We start from the raw sequence: 16832 nt of genomic DNA, 5'->3' as shown, positions 1-16832 counted from the left end.
GAAACCTGGTTTGCAGGAGATGAAGCTATTTTCAGATCTGTTTAGACATCCACGTTTTAAAAACTTGTCTTCTGTTTCCTTATAGGTGCTCTTATCAGCCATGAAAAACTCCTCCTGCAGATCAATACTGAACGAGAAATAGGAGATATGGATTATAAACTGGGACAGGTTTGTTAAAACTTTGATTTCTCATTTGCCTTGTATTGCACTTTCTCTTAATTTGTAAAAATCTCATTTAAGAAGCTTTACTTAACATCAAATTTGAAGTAAAGGCTCTAATTGATATACAGGGTAGATTATAATCAGCTGGTGGTTCTTAGCCAGCTATCCCACCTCTCACAGTGTTTTTGCTTTTGTGTATGAGACCTACCCATGATTCAGCTATTGAATTGTTGTACTTTTCAGCCCTGAGCATTAAAGAACCCTTGCAGTGGTAGGTTCCACTTCATCTATTGGATTTTAATTTGCTATAGCATTCTTGCAGTAGTCCTTAGGAAAAATCATTGGGCTTATAATAGGCTATGGTTTTTTTTAATTTTAAATAAAGCTGGTTTAGGGACATAGGTTTAACTGGATTTCATTAGTTGAAAATTAGCACGTAGTGGTTAAAAAAAATATTCCTGCCTCCAGTCCTTTTCTAGTTATTTTAACACCTTGAAAATTATTTTTATGTAGTTACATATGCTTTTAAATGCTGTATTTATTTCCCTAGTACAATAGTATGTATTAGTGAAAAATATGCAGTGAGAAACTAAACTCAGATGACATTATTTTTCTTGAGTAATCTTACATGTAGGGAAGGCTAAAAATCACTTGTCTCTAGGCTTCTGTATTTCCTATTTAAAGGTAAGAGATTCTAAATGGTTTGAATGTTAAATGGATTGCAGATTTACAGACCCTACACATTATTTATAAAAACTGATAGTTCTGCAACAACTCTAGGATTTCTTTTAGCGTTATTCATCCTGCTTGAAAAGATACGTGCATATTGCTTAACAGGAGAAAGAATACTATGTAAAGGTAATTTGATTTGTCTAAGAAAAACTTCCTGAGCTATGTAAGGTAAATAACTTCAGTGGAAAAAGTTGAAAACACAGGAAGTGCTGATTTTCTTTTGGTATCTTCAAATGTACCGTTTATTCAAATCTTTCAACATGTTTATAGAAACTTTAAAAGAATTTTTGCTATGTTACGTAAGTCATACATATATGTTAAATACTAAAGATCCAGTTCCTCAAATACAAATGCCAAAGCTTACAGCATTAAAATAAAAGCTCTGGTGCAAGTTTCTCATTTTTTCTTTTTTTTTTTCTTTTTTTCTTTCAGTCTCTTAACTGATGGTATTTTAGCCTTTGACTAAGAACCAGTTGAAAAGTAGTTTTCAATTTCTGACCCCACTGTACACAGCGTACAGCACTAGCAAATATTTTTAGAATACTCAGAATCTGTTGCTCTGAATATAAATGACTTTTGTGTCATTCCCACATGAATTATTTTGGGAATGGATCATACATAGAAAAGAATTTTTGTAGTTAGAAAATGAATTCTATTTATACTCTTTTTTTCATTCTTTATTTACCCTTTTTTCCTGTCACACCGTTCTGTTTTAGCCCAAGCAGCTGTCTGAAGAATAACAGTCACAAAGTATTTATCTTCCAGGTTTAATTTATACCAGTGTTCAGCCCAAATTGAAATCCTCAGTTTGAGCCTTGATAAGAGTTGCTAATTGAAGCCAAGATGCAGTTTACCATAACTGTAGCAGGCATATATACTCAGTAAATGATGTGTATATGTAGACTGAAGATGTCTGCTTTTCTTGGAATTCAATGAGTTTTTGTGGTGCACTATGATGCTGTGCACTGTAAATCAACACATGTAAATTTTCTCTGTCAGAGTAGTGCGCGGATTTGTATTGTTGATATTTGTCACAGAACAAGCAAAAAGAAAACACTGAATGTACTTTATCTTTTGAAGTGGGGAAAAAATAATTGATGGTCTTGAATAAATCTAAAGAAGCTTGGAAATGGGTGAAAGTATGTAAAAGTATCAAGAAAAAAAAATGAAACTGCATCAGTTGAGTCTTGTACTGATGAAGAACCTCACTATTCTGAGACTTCTGTAAATAAACTTATAAATAAATTGTATAAAAACTCTAAGAACTAAGAAGTTTTCCTCTTTATAGATAATTGTTCATCTAGCCTGAGACCTGGGGCCTAAAATCCTGTTCTTGATTTATTTCAGGAAAAAAAGGTTAAGTTGCAATTAGGTGTCCTGTGCTCTGGTTTATAAAACACTTAGAAACGTGTTTTCTGTTGAACTGCTTCTAACTTACTGAGTCATTTTCTTGCTTAACATAAAATGTGAATATTTACATTTTTCTATTCTGATTGGCTGTTACATGATGGATGGCTTTTCTGTTTTTGTTTCTTTTGTTTTTGTACTGCAAGGTCTCTATACACTCCATATGGTTAGGAAATAATATCACTCCATTGAGAGAAGAAGAGTGGGGTGAGGATGAAGAAGATGAGAATGACATGCCTGCTCCTTCCTCACCACCAACCTCTCCTATTAATACCAGGTGTCTTATTTTTTTTTTCCCTCTCCCCTTTATCTTGCCATTAACCTTTCATTCTGAACTCAATGATAAGAACCAAAGCAGGCTTTATAAGTTGGAGGCTGAGCAGTAACTGCACTTCAAATTGATTATTTTAGTAGGGCATAACAATAGCCATTTTAACACTTGCTCATTGTGCTTTGCAGGAAACACCGGGCTGGTGTAGATATACATTCTTGTTCTCAGTTCCTGCTTGAGCTCTATAGTCAGTGGATATTGCCATCAAATCCTAGCAAGAGAACACCAGTTATTTTGATTAGCGAAGTGGTGCGATCAGTAAGTAAGAAATTATTCTGAGTCATAACTGAGTATATGTTACTGAACATTTGGAGCTAAACAGGGTTTGTAAAGTATCTTGTAATATGCAGGAAATTTTTTTTTATTGACAGTGCTAGTGTGTGAGCTGTGTAGAAATACAACTTGTGCAACTATAGCATTATAATATTTTAAATTAGTTAAGCACTTGAATTGCATATTCTGCTGCGAAGTTGCAAATACTTTATTCTTGCGTAATGATAGCTCTTTCTTTTACTTGACTACCTACTAAAAGTAGGTTTCAGAATTCTGCTTGTCCTATCTCTTCATAAAAACAAATGAAGGTAGAAAAACTGTATCTTGATGGACTAGTGTGGCTATTGAAACATATAAGAAACACTGAAGAGAAAACATGTGGAATTTGCCTTAATAGCCATTATTTGCTATCAAAAAAGGCTTAGATGAAACTATCCTTCCAAGAGAGTATTATGTATTGTGTATTTTTGGATGTTTTAGTACATAATAAATGGCAACCTTCTTTTAGTTTCCAAAATCACATACTGTAATGGGTTTGTTTTTGTAAATCTCCTTTAAAAAGGACCCTCTGGAGATAATGACCTTCAGAGATGGATGGTGGAGTTAATTCTGAACAGGTTAACAGCTGTTATTCCAAACACTTATTTTTACGTGATGAATAGATTGATTGAGGAATCATTTGCTGATAACTATATGAAGAGGGAGAGTTTACTATTACTCTTGTTATTTTAGCTGCCTGCTAATGGTATGATTGTATTTAACTTTAATTTGTATACAGCTTCTGGCAGTGTCAGACTTATTTACAGAAAGGAATCAATTTGAGATGATGTATACGACACTGACAGAATTGCGAAAGGTACATCCATCAGAAGATGAGATCCTCATACAGTATTTGATACCAGCCACTTGTAAGGCTGCTGCTGTTCTTGGAATGGTAAGAAATTTCATGGCAATTTATTGCAAATTCATGAATGTCTAGGCTAAGTAGTCCTTTGCTTCTGCCACAAAAATCTGACTGACTTGGAAAGAGTGGTTCTGCTCTAGGAAAACCCCTTAGCTGATCTGTATGGCTGTAAGAATTAGTGTGATATGAGGCCCCCTCTCAAATATAAAAGTGCCAAAGTATTCTGAGCTTTTGGAGATTTTGAACACCACCTTCAGTTGTCCTGTTAATCAAACAGTGTTTTTATGATGTTTGAGCGTAGATCAATGTGCTTTTTTCTTTTTTTTTTTTTTTGGTTCATCCTATTGAGTTGAGTGTTACCGTTTTGCTGCAGTTTATGCTGCTCTTTTGTTATATTTCAGCCCAGAAATGATGACCGTGCAATGGACAGTTGCTGGATTTGTGTTACAGGTGAATGACTGTGATCTCAAAAGAAGCTGGGATGTAGCATTTGATAAATACTTAACTTGATAGTCAAGTATCCCATTTCTTTCCCTCAGTCTTTTCTTTCTTCCATTGCATCGTTCTTGTATTTAGGGCAAGGACATTATTAATGCAAGTTATTTAATGAAATAAGTGTCACTCTCTTTAAGTCCATAGACCAGAGAGTGCAGAAGTATTCTCTGAGGGACGTTTCAGAGCAGGATTATTCTTAAAATATTGCAAATACCTTGGAAGAAGCTAGCATTTCTAGAAACTCTGTATGAAATTAGCATGAAACTGGGTAATAGTGATAAGAAAAGTTTTGAAAGCTTTTGAGTTTGGATTTTCAATAGCTATTGTAGCAGCAGCTGTACAAGGGAAGGCTGTGAAAGTGATATCAAAAACAGCAAAGTGGGTCTAGAGATAAATTGTTCTGATTCGGAGAACTTACAGAATTTCGCACTTGATGAGCTAGTAACACCTTCTCAGAAGCAAACAGCTGAATATAACAGGTTAGTGGGAGGAAAAAAAGGCTCAATTTCAGCAAGAGTTCCTTGTTGTCCTATACTTTATTATGTAGAAAATCTGCTTCAAAAGAGCAACTAGAGAGCATACACGGTAAAAATGCCCTTTGATACATACTTGGTGAGTATAGGGACAAAGTAAAGCAAATGATTTTTCCTAAATGCTTATTTTTCTTGCAAAGTTTGTATATTTTGTAGATACTTCATCAATACAGGGACAAGGTAAAGCAAATAACTTTTTAGTAAGTGTGTATTTTCCTTACAGTTTATATATTCTGATATTGCATCAGTTTTCAAATTTAACACAGTTTAGAATAGGTTTTGCCTATTTGAATAGGTTGTTGTACTTTGATAATGGGAAATGAAGTGTCTGATACCAGCCTGATACTTGAAGACTAAGCATGAGTGATGGAGATGTCCAGGTCTGCGTGCTAGTGACTTTGCAGAACAAACAAACAGATCACTGTGCCGAGTGGATAGCAGTGTTCACTTGTATGCAGTCTGCAGGCCTCTACCAGTTGGTTTCAGATAGAGGCATCCTTTGTGGTGTATCTGGAAAGCCAGAAAATCCCAACTGTCCAAATCTTGTAAGTGGAAGGTGCTTTCTAGCACCTATGGCTTACTGAAGAAATGCTTATCTTGTTTCTGTTGTTTTACCTTTAAAAACGATAACAATTTAAAACCAAAGTAATTCAGTCATCTTGTGGCATCAGTTTACCAGTTAATCTGCAGGTTGTCTTTTATCTGATTATGTTAATCTTGTGATGTTGATTCAAACTACTGTTTTAAGCTAGACTCGTGGTTCCCGTTGTATTTTCTGCTCTTTGTTCCGAGTATTTCCAGATGTCAGAAGACACCAGAACAGTGGCCTGAGCTAGAATTGACTTCTAATTAATACTTTTGCTTGCATTAGGATAAAGCTGTGGCTGAACCAGTAAGTCGACTGTTGGAGTCAACCCTGCGAAGCACCCACATGCCAAGTCGGATTGGAGCTCTACATGGAATTCTGTATATTCTTGAGTGTGATTTGCTTGATGAAACAGCAAAGCAGCTCATTCCAATTATCAGCGAGTATCTGCTCTCCAATTTGAGAGGAGTAGCACAGTAAGACTCCCTCTGCCCTCCATTGCCTCCTTCATTTGGGGAAAAATTTATTTTATGTAAAGCAAAAGAACAGAAAGAACCTGTCTTATCTTGACCCAATGTAAAAAGAGAAGAGAAACTTTATCGAGACTTCTAGGGTTGCCTTGTTGAAAATGTAGCAATAGCTTTTCTTGCACTGTTACTATTTCTGCTCCTGACTGGAACTCTTGCGTACTTGTATGTGAACAAAAAAGCTCTTTGTGGTTTGCTACTGTAAGTACATTTTAAAGCAGGCTCTTACATCAAACAAACAACTTAAGATTTCAGTGAAAATGCCAAAAACTTAAAGCAGTTTATCAGCTAATTTTAGGTTTGAGTTACAGAAGCCAAAGCATACTCGAGGATGAGAAAACTGTTTGATAGTGTCGTTTTTTGTCCCTTTGGTGAATTGTTCCCTAAGCCCTGACTTATTTTTCAGTCAAAAGGCATACTCTTTTCTAGGAGTTTTGCTTGAATAAGAGTTGCAAGATCAGCAGTGAAGTGTATTTGTCCTAAACAATGCAGGCAGCGGTAGGCTGTAATTATATTGCTGAAAATTTTCTTGTGAATATTGCACTGGATTTCCATAATCAGTGCTCTCTTATGGCATATGGCAAGTTTGTTTAAATCACTTTGTGATAGTCTGTGTAATTTAAAAATGGGTGGTAGTTTGTATGTAAATTCCATGTGGAGAAAAAATGGTGTTTTAGGGATTGTCTGTATGGTCTCTATTCATGGCATAGACTGCTTTTGATGCAAGTAACCGCTGGTGTTTTTGCTTATTTACAGTTGTGTGAATGTCCATAACCAACAGCATATCTTAGTAATGTGTGCAGCTGCATTCTATTTGATAGAGAATTATCCACTTGATGTAGGGCCTGAATTCTCTGCAGGAATTATACAGGTATGTTGCGATTCCTCTAGTTAGAGGTGCCACCTGGGATCACTGCGTAGATACCTTTCACACCTAACTTGATTATTATAATGTAGATATGCTTTTAGTTTTAGCTTCATCAGGTTTTCTTAAAATGGTAGTCCTTGGTGTAGTTGTATACCTACTCCAGTGGTATGCTGCTAGATGATCATCTAAATATATCTAAAAACCAAGCAGTTGGCTTTGTGTCTTTCAGATGTGTGGAGTCATGGTATCTGGAAGTGATGAATCAACACCATCCGTTATTTATCATTGTGTACTGAGAGGGCTAGAACGACTCCTTCTTTCGGAGCAACTTTCTAGGCTGGATAGTGAATCACTAGTTAAACTAAGTGTTGACAGAGTGAATGTGCAGAGTCCCCACAGAGCGATGGCAGCGCTTGGATTAATGCTGACTTGCATGTACACAGGTACTTGGTTTTGTTTTTTTTTTTTTTGTGCCTTGTATCTGCTAAGAGATGATTTTGTTCCAAAAAACCCTTTGACTTGCTAATAATGCTAAATTTCTTCAGGTGTTTTTGTTACCAAGGATAAAAAGCTGTTATTTTAGCATTCCCAGTAAATTTGTAACAAGTTATTTTGGTTTAGGAAAGGAAAAAATCAGCCCCAGTCGTACCGCAGATGCAAATCCTGCTGCTCCTGACAGTGAATCTGTGATTGTAGCTATGGAACGAGTATCTGTCCTTTTTGATAGGTAAGATGATAAAACCTGTGTCATGGAGCGGGAGGGGAAAATTCCTTTTGGCACTGTGTGGTCACCGCTCTATTTGATGGTTTTAATATTTAATTAATGATATTTCTTTGCTTATCCTTGCTTAAAATTGATACTTTTAGTATCTACACAGTAACACTGATGGAATTGCTGAGCCTAGCACAAACGTATAGGAATGTAAATGGGAAACAGACATCTCTTGACTGATACTGTGTGTTGCACAGACCATAATACTTTATAAATGTATTTCCAGCTCCCTTTTGGTCAGACTCTTAAGTGCTTTTCAGGATGTCTTCTGCATAATCGAGGATATAAATCCAGTTTACAGGAAATAATCTTTCAAATCACTCTTAGGAGTTTAGAAACCTCTTTCCCCTTCCCCCACCCAAGTGTAGCTCTTTCTGAGGCTGTTAAGTAATTGCAATGAAAGGGCACAGTAAAATTTCCGTATTCGTATGGAACTCATTTAATGGAAATATTTCAAAACTCCTGTTTTGATCTGACAGTCTCAAGCTGTGTTAAATGAGCATAACATGTTAGACTTTTTCATAGTAGTTTGTGGCATAATGATTTACATTTTTAAGTGTTCAGTGGTTTCTCTATAAAATTGGGTGAGGGTCGGTGAGAACAGAGCTAAAGCAGTGCCTGACCTGGGTGCTTTTGAAAATATCACTCCTCTAAAGGTTAGCAAAGCAAACATGGATACTAAAAACAGAAAGTAACTTTGGGAGGGGGAATCACAAGACACTAGCTTGATCTTGGTGCTTCAACAGATGCAGCCTGTATTAGGAAGGGCTTCCAATCAGTGTTGCCTAAATAAAATTGTCTTTAAATTGAAGTAGCTTTTCCCTTCTTTACAGTGCAGCTTTTCCTCTGATATGTTGGATATTCTGGTCTTGAATAAAAGAATATACAAAGTATTATGAATGGAAATCTGTGTTGTGCTTATAAATGTTCTTTCCCTGTAACTAGGAGCAATGCTCTTTCTCTCTTGCACTCGCGCACACTCTTCTCACAGCTTTGGTAGAACTCTTTGGCTAGATTGTTGGAGTAAGATAGATGAAGGCTTGGATTGCTCAGTGCTGAAGACTTTTTGTCTATCTACGGATGAAAAAATGTAAAATGTTCTTCCTAATGCCAGCTAAATTGAAAAATAATGAAATATTTTGTTGGAATTAATTCACAGATCGTGTTCTTTATTTTTTCTTTAGGATCAGGAAAGGATTTCCTTTTGAAGCTAGAGTAGTTGCCCGGATCCTTCCACAGTTCCTGGATGACTTTTTCCCCCCACAAGATGTAATGAATAAAGTTATTGGAGAATTCTTATCCAATCAGCAGCCTTACCCACAATTCATGGCAACAGTAGTTTATAAGGTAGTGTTTATATATATTTTTTTTTTCCTTAAATGTTTTGAAGGACTTGTATACAACTTACAGCTCTTCAGTACTGGAATCTGAAGAGAAAATACCAATTTCTATAGATGTAGCAAGCTATTCATTTGGCAGTTGTTGAACCGTACAGCTGAGAGCTGTGTCTTCCGGGGGAAACGGAGGGCTAGAATCACCCAGACAATGGGAAAATAGGAAAATTAGGACTGTGGATTGAGTGCTAAGATATCAAGACTCAGACTCTTCAGAGCTAGGAGAGCTAGACCAGGTCATCTGGGCTTATGAACTGTGGAGTCAAGCTCCTGCAGATTCAGCTGGGTTTCCGAGTACCTTGCTGTGCAGTGAGTACCTGCTTATTGGACTCATACATCAGTTGAATGTGTGTGTACGCCACATCTGATGTATTTTTAAAAAACAGAGTGGAGACAGGAAGTCTTCTGTTTCTGTGTGCTCACTCTGGCCTATCACAGGCAGATGTCATAAGTCCGGTTAGATCCTGGCTCTTTACAGAATTACTTTATGCATTGCATTTGTTAATTCTTTAGCTTCAGAGTTGTCTTCAGGAATCCAGACTGTGAATCTCAATTTTTTTAGCTGGGGAGAGCTTTTACAAGAGAAACTGAACTCTGTTCCAGTGTCCATCTGTCATGTCTGTAGTTCTGTGTAAAACGTTTTGCTATAACTATTGCAGGTATTTCAGACACTACATACCACTGGGCAGTCTTCAATGGTCCGTGACTGGGTGATGCTGTCTCTATCTAATTTCACACAAAGAACACCGGTAGCAATGGCGATGTGGAGTCTTTCCTGTTTTTTTGTCAGTGCTTCCACCAGTCAATGGATTTCAGCAATGTATCCTAAGTAGACTGAATGCGTGCCATTTCTGAGCAAGTGTAATGATTCTGTAAAGCACATCAGTAGCTCTGGAGGTAGAAGTACAAATTTGGTACACAAAAAGCATGTTGAGTGAAGTTAGTACCTCTCTATGTATACCATTTTTGTGCTATTGGTGCCTAAGGTTTGACAAAAAAGAGAACTTCTAAACAGATTATGAGAACACAATTACTAAAACTATTGCCTATTCCTTATGACTATGCAAAATGGTTGTAACCATCCTTAATCTATAGGAATCATTTTGAAATTCCTAGTAGGAGATGCTATTAGTTTTAGTATTGGTATCAGATTTTGTAACAATTTAAAGACTTATAACTATTTGATATGTAAACTGCGGTATTAAAAAAAGAAATAGGGTTTTTTAGAAATGTGCTCCTTTTTCAGAAAACTTGTTTTAGTGCAGGTATTTTAAGGAAGAAGCTAAATCTTTGTACTACTAGGGAAAAATCTTCCATTCATGATGTAGGTTTTATATAGTATATAAAAAAATTAAATTAACACGGTATTTTCATGAGAACATGAATATTTAAAGAAATTATATCTAGACCTTCACCAGGTATTTTTGCAATGTACTCTTAAAAACATTGAGCCATGTTCCTTCTACAAGATAAAATTAAAAAAAATTCTAACCCAACAGCCTTAAATTAAAAAAAAAATTATCCTCTACAGAGAAACAAACTGTATTTTGGAGGTGTCTCTGTGGAGATAAACTCCAATTATAGTGAGCTTTAGCAATAGAATGACATTGGCCAAATGAACTGGAACAGCTGAAAGCCATAATGCTATCAGTGCTAGGCTTGTTTAAAACAAACAAAAAAAATCTAAAAAAAATAGCTCTATTGCATTTCATAACAGGCGAAAAAGTAGCCATATGTCATTAGGTTTTAAATTTCCTAATGGCTCTTCATTTCAGCAATTCTCTTTGGCTATAAGCAATTCAAAATGTGTTGCTGATGGTGCTGTTTTCTCTGGCAGATGAATAAAGAAAAATACTGCCAAGTTAAAATGAATCTCTGGGAATAAGAAATTGCATAAAGTTAATGAGGAAATAGGATTTCTTTAGTGGCACCTTAATTGCTACACTGAGAGTGTTTTGCACTTTAATGTTACTGGTGAGCTCAAATACGCAATTTTATTGGAGAACTATTATAAAAAAGATGAGTAACTTCAGTGTGCTGTTGCCATCATATTATGACCTTAACTTATATCTCAGTCTTCCACATATTATCAGCCGAATGGGAAAATCTGAGCAAGTGGATATTAACATCTTCTGTTTGGTGGCCATAGACTTCTACCGACATCAGATAGATGAAGAATTAGATCGAAGGGCCTTTCAGTCAGTGTTTGAGGTGGTAGCATCTCCAGGAACCCCGTATCATCGCCTACTGACTTGTTTGCAAAGTGTCCACAAGATCACAGCCTGTTGAACATCCCGATGCGTAATAGAATTGTATGACTGGTGTTGGATATGAACGTTACGGGGAATACAAGAACAAGAAAGCACCTGGGTTGCATTTAATAGATACAGGCCTTCCAGTTTCTACTTGGAGACTGCATGGAGAAGTGTTCTGCAGCACTGAAAATCTCATAAAAAGTCTAGTGTAACTTTGTTGTTGCTGACTCCAGGCAACTGTGAGTGAAAATAAATATGTCATAGGTTGGTTTTTTTTTTTTTTTTTTGTGAAGAGATGTTTGGGACTAAACTGAGACGGACTTACTAACTGTAAAATATGAGCAGTGCTACATACAAGGGGACTGATATTACTCCTCTTCCTAGTGTTCAGCTGAAGTCACTGTGTTGCAGCTGGTAAGACACTGACAGAAACACTCTCTTGTTGCAAGTTGCAGTCGTTAGAAAACTACATTGTTTTATGTACATGTATATACTGTTGTGTAGTACAGGATGGAAATTGTTTCCTAATGTCTCTCCCAAACAAGGAAAAGAGAAAATGGCTTTCATGGGTTACACTTCCAGCATGTAATTCTTCTCTCTGGACTTTGATCTCCTGTGGTGTATGTGTTGGTGGTTTCAGAGATGTAGTGCACATACATAACCACACTTTTCTTTTTTCTTCTCAGGATTTAAAATTTGAGTACAGTATATCAGTAAAAGAAATTTTAACTTAAATATTTCTATATCATGTACAGTATGTAAAGTTGTAAGATGTGTGGTGCATGAGCTGTGCTGTAATTGGAGATGAACAGAAGCCACGCTAGTGAATGTCTTGACATCTGTATCGTCCTCACTTTTTTCCTTGTGTGCGAATTCATATTCCTTTTGAAAATCCATCTTAACGTATAGATTACATTTTTGTTTTGCATCTCACTTTTTCTTAAAGTGCTTTAAAACTGGAATATATTGATTAAGTTGTGTTGAGAGACCGTTTTAAGGAGGCATTCTTGTGATCCATTTTACTGTAGCTTCTTTTGAATTCCTTTATTTTGAGATGAAATGGTAGAAGAGAGGACTAGTTACTCTAGATCAGCCTTTTGTAAACTTAAGAAACTGCTCTTATCTGCTGCACAGCTTTTTAAGAGACAAAATGGTGCAAGCGCCCCGGTAGTCAATACCTCTTTGACCTTTCCTTTTATACTGACTTAGACCACAGAGTCATCTGAATTCAAACCACTCTCACTTTAAACAAGTTTATGCTAGCAGTTAAGGATCAGAAGGCTGCTATGGTCTACTTTGGGACTGGCTAAGGTGTTAGATTACACAGCCTCTTTCATTACCTGTTGCATATGCTTTAGACACAAACATGGTATGACTTTCAGAACACTATGTAGGGCCAGAGTTGGCTTTTACTCACCACCCAGGGAACCCTATTGATTCCTAAGCATTACATAGGGAAATCTAGCGCAGCGTTTGTCTTTGGTTTTATTTGCTATAAGTCTTTAATTAGAGAGAGATGATACCTTGGTTCTCAGTCACGTCCTATATATAACCTCTCTTCATTTTCTTATCACACCTTTTGGTGACACTTGGTAAAATGAGATAGTGTTGTCAGGAGGAGCATGTACTGTATGTATTTCTGTATATAATGTATATGTTGAAATTATACACATGTGACAACATTTAATGTATGCAAATGTGTATATTTGTATTTATTAAACCCATGTATTTAAACTAATTCCAATCTAGACCAAAAATTGTTGCTTCTGCCCATAAATTAATTGAAAAGGAATTGTCCGCTGGTGTCACTTCCTCTTATGATAGATGAAGAAACTAGTAACATGGGCAGTAGAAACAACTGTAGACATAGCTGTAATTAGCTCTCTACAGGTCTTACTATCATGAGCAATTATTTCTGCCCTTTAGTTGGGTTTCTCTTCTTTCTTGGGCCACAGTACTGTGGTGATTTTTAAAAGAAACTGAACAGGAGTTCAGAAGAGGGTTTAATAAAATAGATACTGTTTAAAAGTTTTGAGTTATATTGGAAATTATCTCTAATTCTGTTAAGAGACTAATTCAAGGCAGTGAGATATAATGCCCTCTCCTTTCTTTAAGGGTAGTATAGATCACTATTCCCTTTTGTAACCACCAATAGTCGTTTTCTACTGTAAACCCACACACCAATCAGTTTTTGTATGATGTATAGTTTAAGTGAAGATATTTTTGTAAGCTATTTTCCAAAATTTAAAATAGATTTTAATATATTTTTTAAGCATCAAGTTAGTCATATTCTCACCATATAATAGTATATGTTTTGTTGTAAACTGTTAAATTCTTCATCATTTTAAGCTCCTCATGATTAACACGGAATAGTTGGTTAGTTTACCTTGAGCTAATAGGAGCTAGCCCCTTTATTTATGAAACTTTCCAAACAGACCGACTTGGTACTTGCCACAGCCTCTTGCCAGCCGGTGAAAGGAGTGTGTATTGACCTAAGCAGTCAGCACGACCGCATGAATGACATCTGATGGGACAAACTCCCTTTCCTCAAATGCCCCTTGCTGGCTTGTCAGCAGATATTTGCGTTACCCAGCGCTAGTCATCCCCCCAGACGGTAAGCTTTAGAGCTGATGCGGTCAGGTCTGACCTCGCACGGATTCCTGCTAGTAATAACTCCATCTGTTCAAACCTCTCTTGGAGATTTGTCATAGTGAACCTCCTGAAACATCTTTCCTAGGTGTCTAAGGAATGGCCTAGCCATCCAGCTCCTCCTTTAGAAATTGGCAGTGACCTGAAGGGAGCGTAAGTTAAGGGTCTTTCTGGTGTGGAAATACACGCAGGTAGTGCTTAAAATCTAACATTTCACCTGCAGCAAACTTGGTCTGTCTCCTTCCTATACTTGCTTTCCTCACCGTTACTTCTTTTGGAGTGAACTCACATTTAAAACCACTCCTGCCTGCTTCTAGTGACAAGAGCCAGTGGGTATGCTTTGGGGACTGTAACAGCAAAACAAAATAGCAGAACAGTGGCCATTAAGAAACACTGATGTTGGACTTGAGGCAAAAATAAGTCATTTCTAATAGTTGCCCTTTGAGAGTTACCTAAGGGGAAGTTTTATTTCACAAAAAGATTTTCTCTTGCTGCAGACAGAAAGCTAATTCTGAAAATCAGGCGCTTCAGTTTTTCATTGAGAGCAGGATATAGGTATGTTTGGGCGCAAGACTTGCATTTGGTGTCCTGGCTGACCAAAACAAACAGTTTCTTTAATTTCTCTGTAGTGAAACTGGATTCTTCACAACCTTACAAGATAAAGGCATGACTTAATGTGGAGCACACTTGAGAAAAGGCCCGAGTGGAAGGCTGGATCAGTGTTTAAAAATCTATTTACAATTCAGTTGTCAAAGAACCTACTTTACTAACTCTCTAATGTAGCCGTCCTTTAAGATCATTTCGTACTAGCCTGCTTTAATAGATCGTTCTTGGGCCAGCTGCCTATTGGCCCGTTACAGCTTGTTTGCCTTCTGTTTCAGCACGTCCTCCCCTGCTCCTTGCATCGAGTGCAAGAGTGAGGAACTGGAAACTACAGTGTGCTGTAAATTGGTTCTTATTAAAGGGATTCAAAGTATTTAATTTACTGCTTATGCTCTTTGCCAGTCGCAAAGCAAATGAATGTAAGTTTATTTAAATCTTTTCTCAAGTGTATACTCAGCTGTCATTTCCTCCCTAGAGCGTCTAGCAAATGGTTGTGTATTACTTCTGCTGGGGGAAGGATGCCTCCTCGGCACCAAGGAGCTGCTTGGTCCCTACCTGACAATCAGCCTTCCTAAAGCACAGAGTAATGATTGAACAGATTTAGATCAAATGAAGCAGGAAACAAGTGGACTTTTCGGGTTAAAAGTGATTTTCTTTTTTTTCTTTTTTTTTTTTTTTAAATACATTTAGTAGATTTGCCTTAAGAGCATTCTGTCTTGCCATTCTCTGTTCTAAATGGCAGTAAACTTTATATAGCAGATAAGGAGGTTGTGTGAAAAACACTGCAAAGACAGTTCTCCTAGAGCAGCGGACGTATTTTGTCTTACGATTTTGTGGAGCTGTCCTGGCTAAGCGTTTATGCATCCTGAATAAAAGAAATACTAGGGTAAAATGAGCAATAAATATAGCAATAAGCAGTCTAGTTAAATCTGGTCATTCAGGGCCTTACCCAGTGGTTGAAAGGGGTGGTGTGGGAATAAAAGGAGAACTGATTCAAGTACATTCGTAGTGATGAACACTTTTTCACATGCGATCCCAACTTTGCACTAAAGGTAGAAATCAACTTTAAGTGGCAATGGTAGGTGCTTTGCTCCTAGACTTTTGCAACAGCTTCAGTTTTAAGGCTACAACTGATGGACGTTACTGAAGAGCAAGGTACTTAGGTAGTTTTTAGGTAGCTTCCTTATTTTAAAGCTTAAAAAAAGCAAGCTGCTGTAAGAACTAGAGTAAGCAACCTAGTGAAATTATGGAGAAGTCCAATATGCTGATTTTATCTAATATTGAGATTTCAGATGAACTTTTTTGTGCATGCTACCTTAAAGTATCCATTGAAAATCTGGAGAATCCCAGAGTCGTACCCAGGAGAGCTTCTCTGGAATGTCGAGTTTTAGGTGTACTCAAATTAGCTGGGTATAAACGCTGCAGAGCATTTGTGAGGCATGCGCTGCTTTTTGTCACGTGCGTTTTGTGTGAGCTTATCGTTCCCATCCGTCTGTGTTACGCATACCATCGAGTTGGATCATCCTGACGAAGGGTAAGGTAAACGGCACGTGACGCGCCCCGTGGGGTTGTCTTATACAGTTTAAGGGCAATGATAAGCAAAAGCTTGGAGCCCCAACACCAAAAGCAATTGTACTCTGAGTAAAAGGAAAGCATATAATTTTAGATGTATGTTTGAGTTTAAAAAACAAAAAAATTGCTGAAAATACTGCACATTGAAACTGAAGAGAAAATAAAATACAACTATTGCTGTAAGTGATTTTTCTCTCATTATTTAAAAAAGTGGCGTTCCTAGTAAAGTTTTTCTCAACATCTGTTCTTTTCAGCAGCAATCAAATCTGGAGTGTTTTGAAAATGTGCAAGAATATCTGAACTGCCTGTAACCGTAGGTCTGCTTCACAATAACGGAACTGTCTGTGATAAACACAGGAGTATCACAGCTAAGCTTTTAATTGCAGCTAATAGCCACGCTTGCCAAAACGTCTCTCAGCAAGGTTCTAGACGAGATCGGGAAATGTGAAATTTAAGTGTACAGCTGTATTTGTGAATGTGAATGTTTTTCTCTGCGGCTGTCCTCTGGGGTGGATAATGTTACACAGGAGGAGGAGAGGTTTAACTTGCCTAAGCTTGGTTTCCCAGCTGTTCGGCTTTCTGTTGGGCTTGCATCTTAAAAGAAAATTCTGGGTGGTCCCGCTGTTGAGCGCTGGAGGATCTCTTGCAGTGCTCGTCCGTTCACAGACATCTTGTTTTGATTAACTTTGCGGCGCTTGGCTGTTTTCTGGAAATTGTGGACAAAGCTTTAAAGTAGCTTAATGTACAAGACACGTGCTGGCTTCGTTCG

The 16832-nt window shown here is 37.1% G+C and overlaps 1 protein-coding gene across 2 annotated transcripts in view; it reads left to right on the top strand.

Annotated features, from left to right (window-relative positions):
* The window catches only part of HTT (huntingtin), a 92416-nt gene extending 77249 nt beyond the window's left edge, over positions 1-15167 (top strand). For both annotated transcript variants that reach the window (XM_068943484.1, XM_068943483.1), the window contains 11 exons: positions 86-168; positions 2448-2578; positions 2761-2890; positions 3684-3839; positions 5709-5899; positions 6707-6821; positions 7048-7261; positions 7440-7545; positions 8775-8937; positions 9644-9804; positions 11060-15167. In XM_068943484.1, the coding sequence (XP_068799585.1) occupies positions 86-168; positions 2448-2578; positions 2761-2890; positions 3684-3839; positions 5709-5899; positions 6707-6821; positions 7048-7261; positions 7440-7545; positions 8775-8937; positions 9644-9804; positions 11060-11273 (1664 nt within the window). In that variant the 3' untranslated portion in view covers positions 11274-15167. The remainder of the gene's footprint in view (positions 1-85; positions 169-2447; positions 2579-2760; positions 2891-3683; positions 3840-5708; positions 5900-6706; positions 6822-7047; positions 7262-7439; positions 7546-8774; positions 8938-9643; positions 9805-11059) is intronic.
* The last annotated feature ends 1665 nt before the right edge of the window (positions 15168-16832 follow it).

The sequence above is a fragment of the Struthio camelus genome, chromosome 4 (assembly GCF_040807025.1).
Source record: "Struthio camelus isolate bStrCam1 chromosome 4, bStrCam1.hap1, whole genome shotgun sequence".
NCBI classification, from domain to species: Eukaryota; Metazoa; Chordata; class Aves; order Struthioniformes; family Struthionidae; genus Struthio; species Struthio camelus.
The sequence above is the reverse complement of the archived record's forward strand: the minus strand, read 5'-3'. Positions and strand labels throughout refer to the sequence as shown.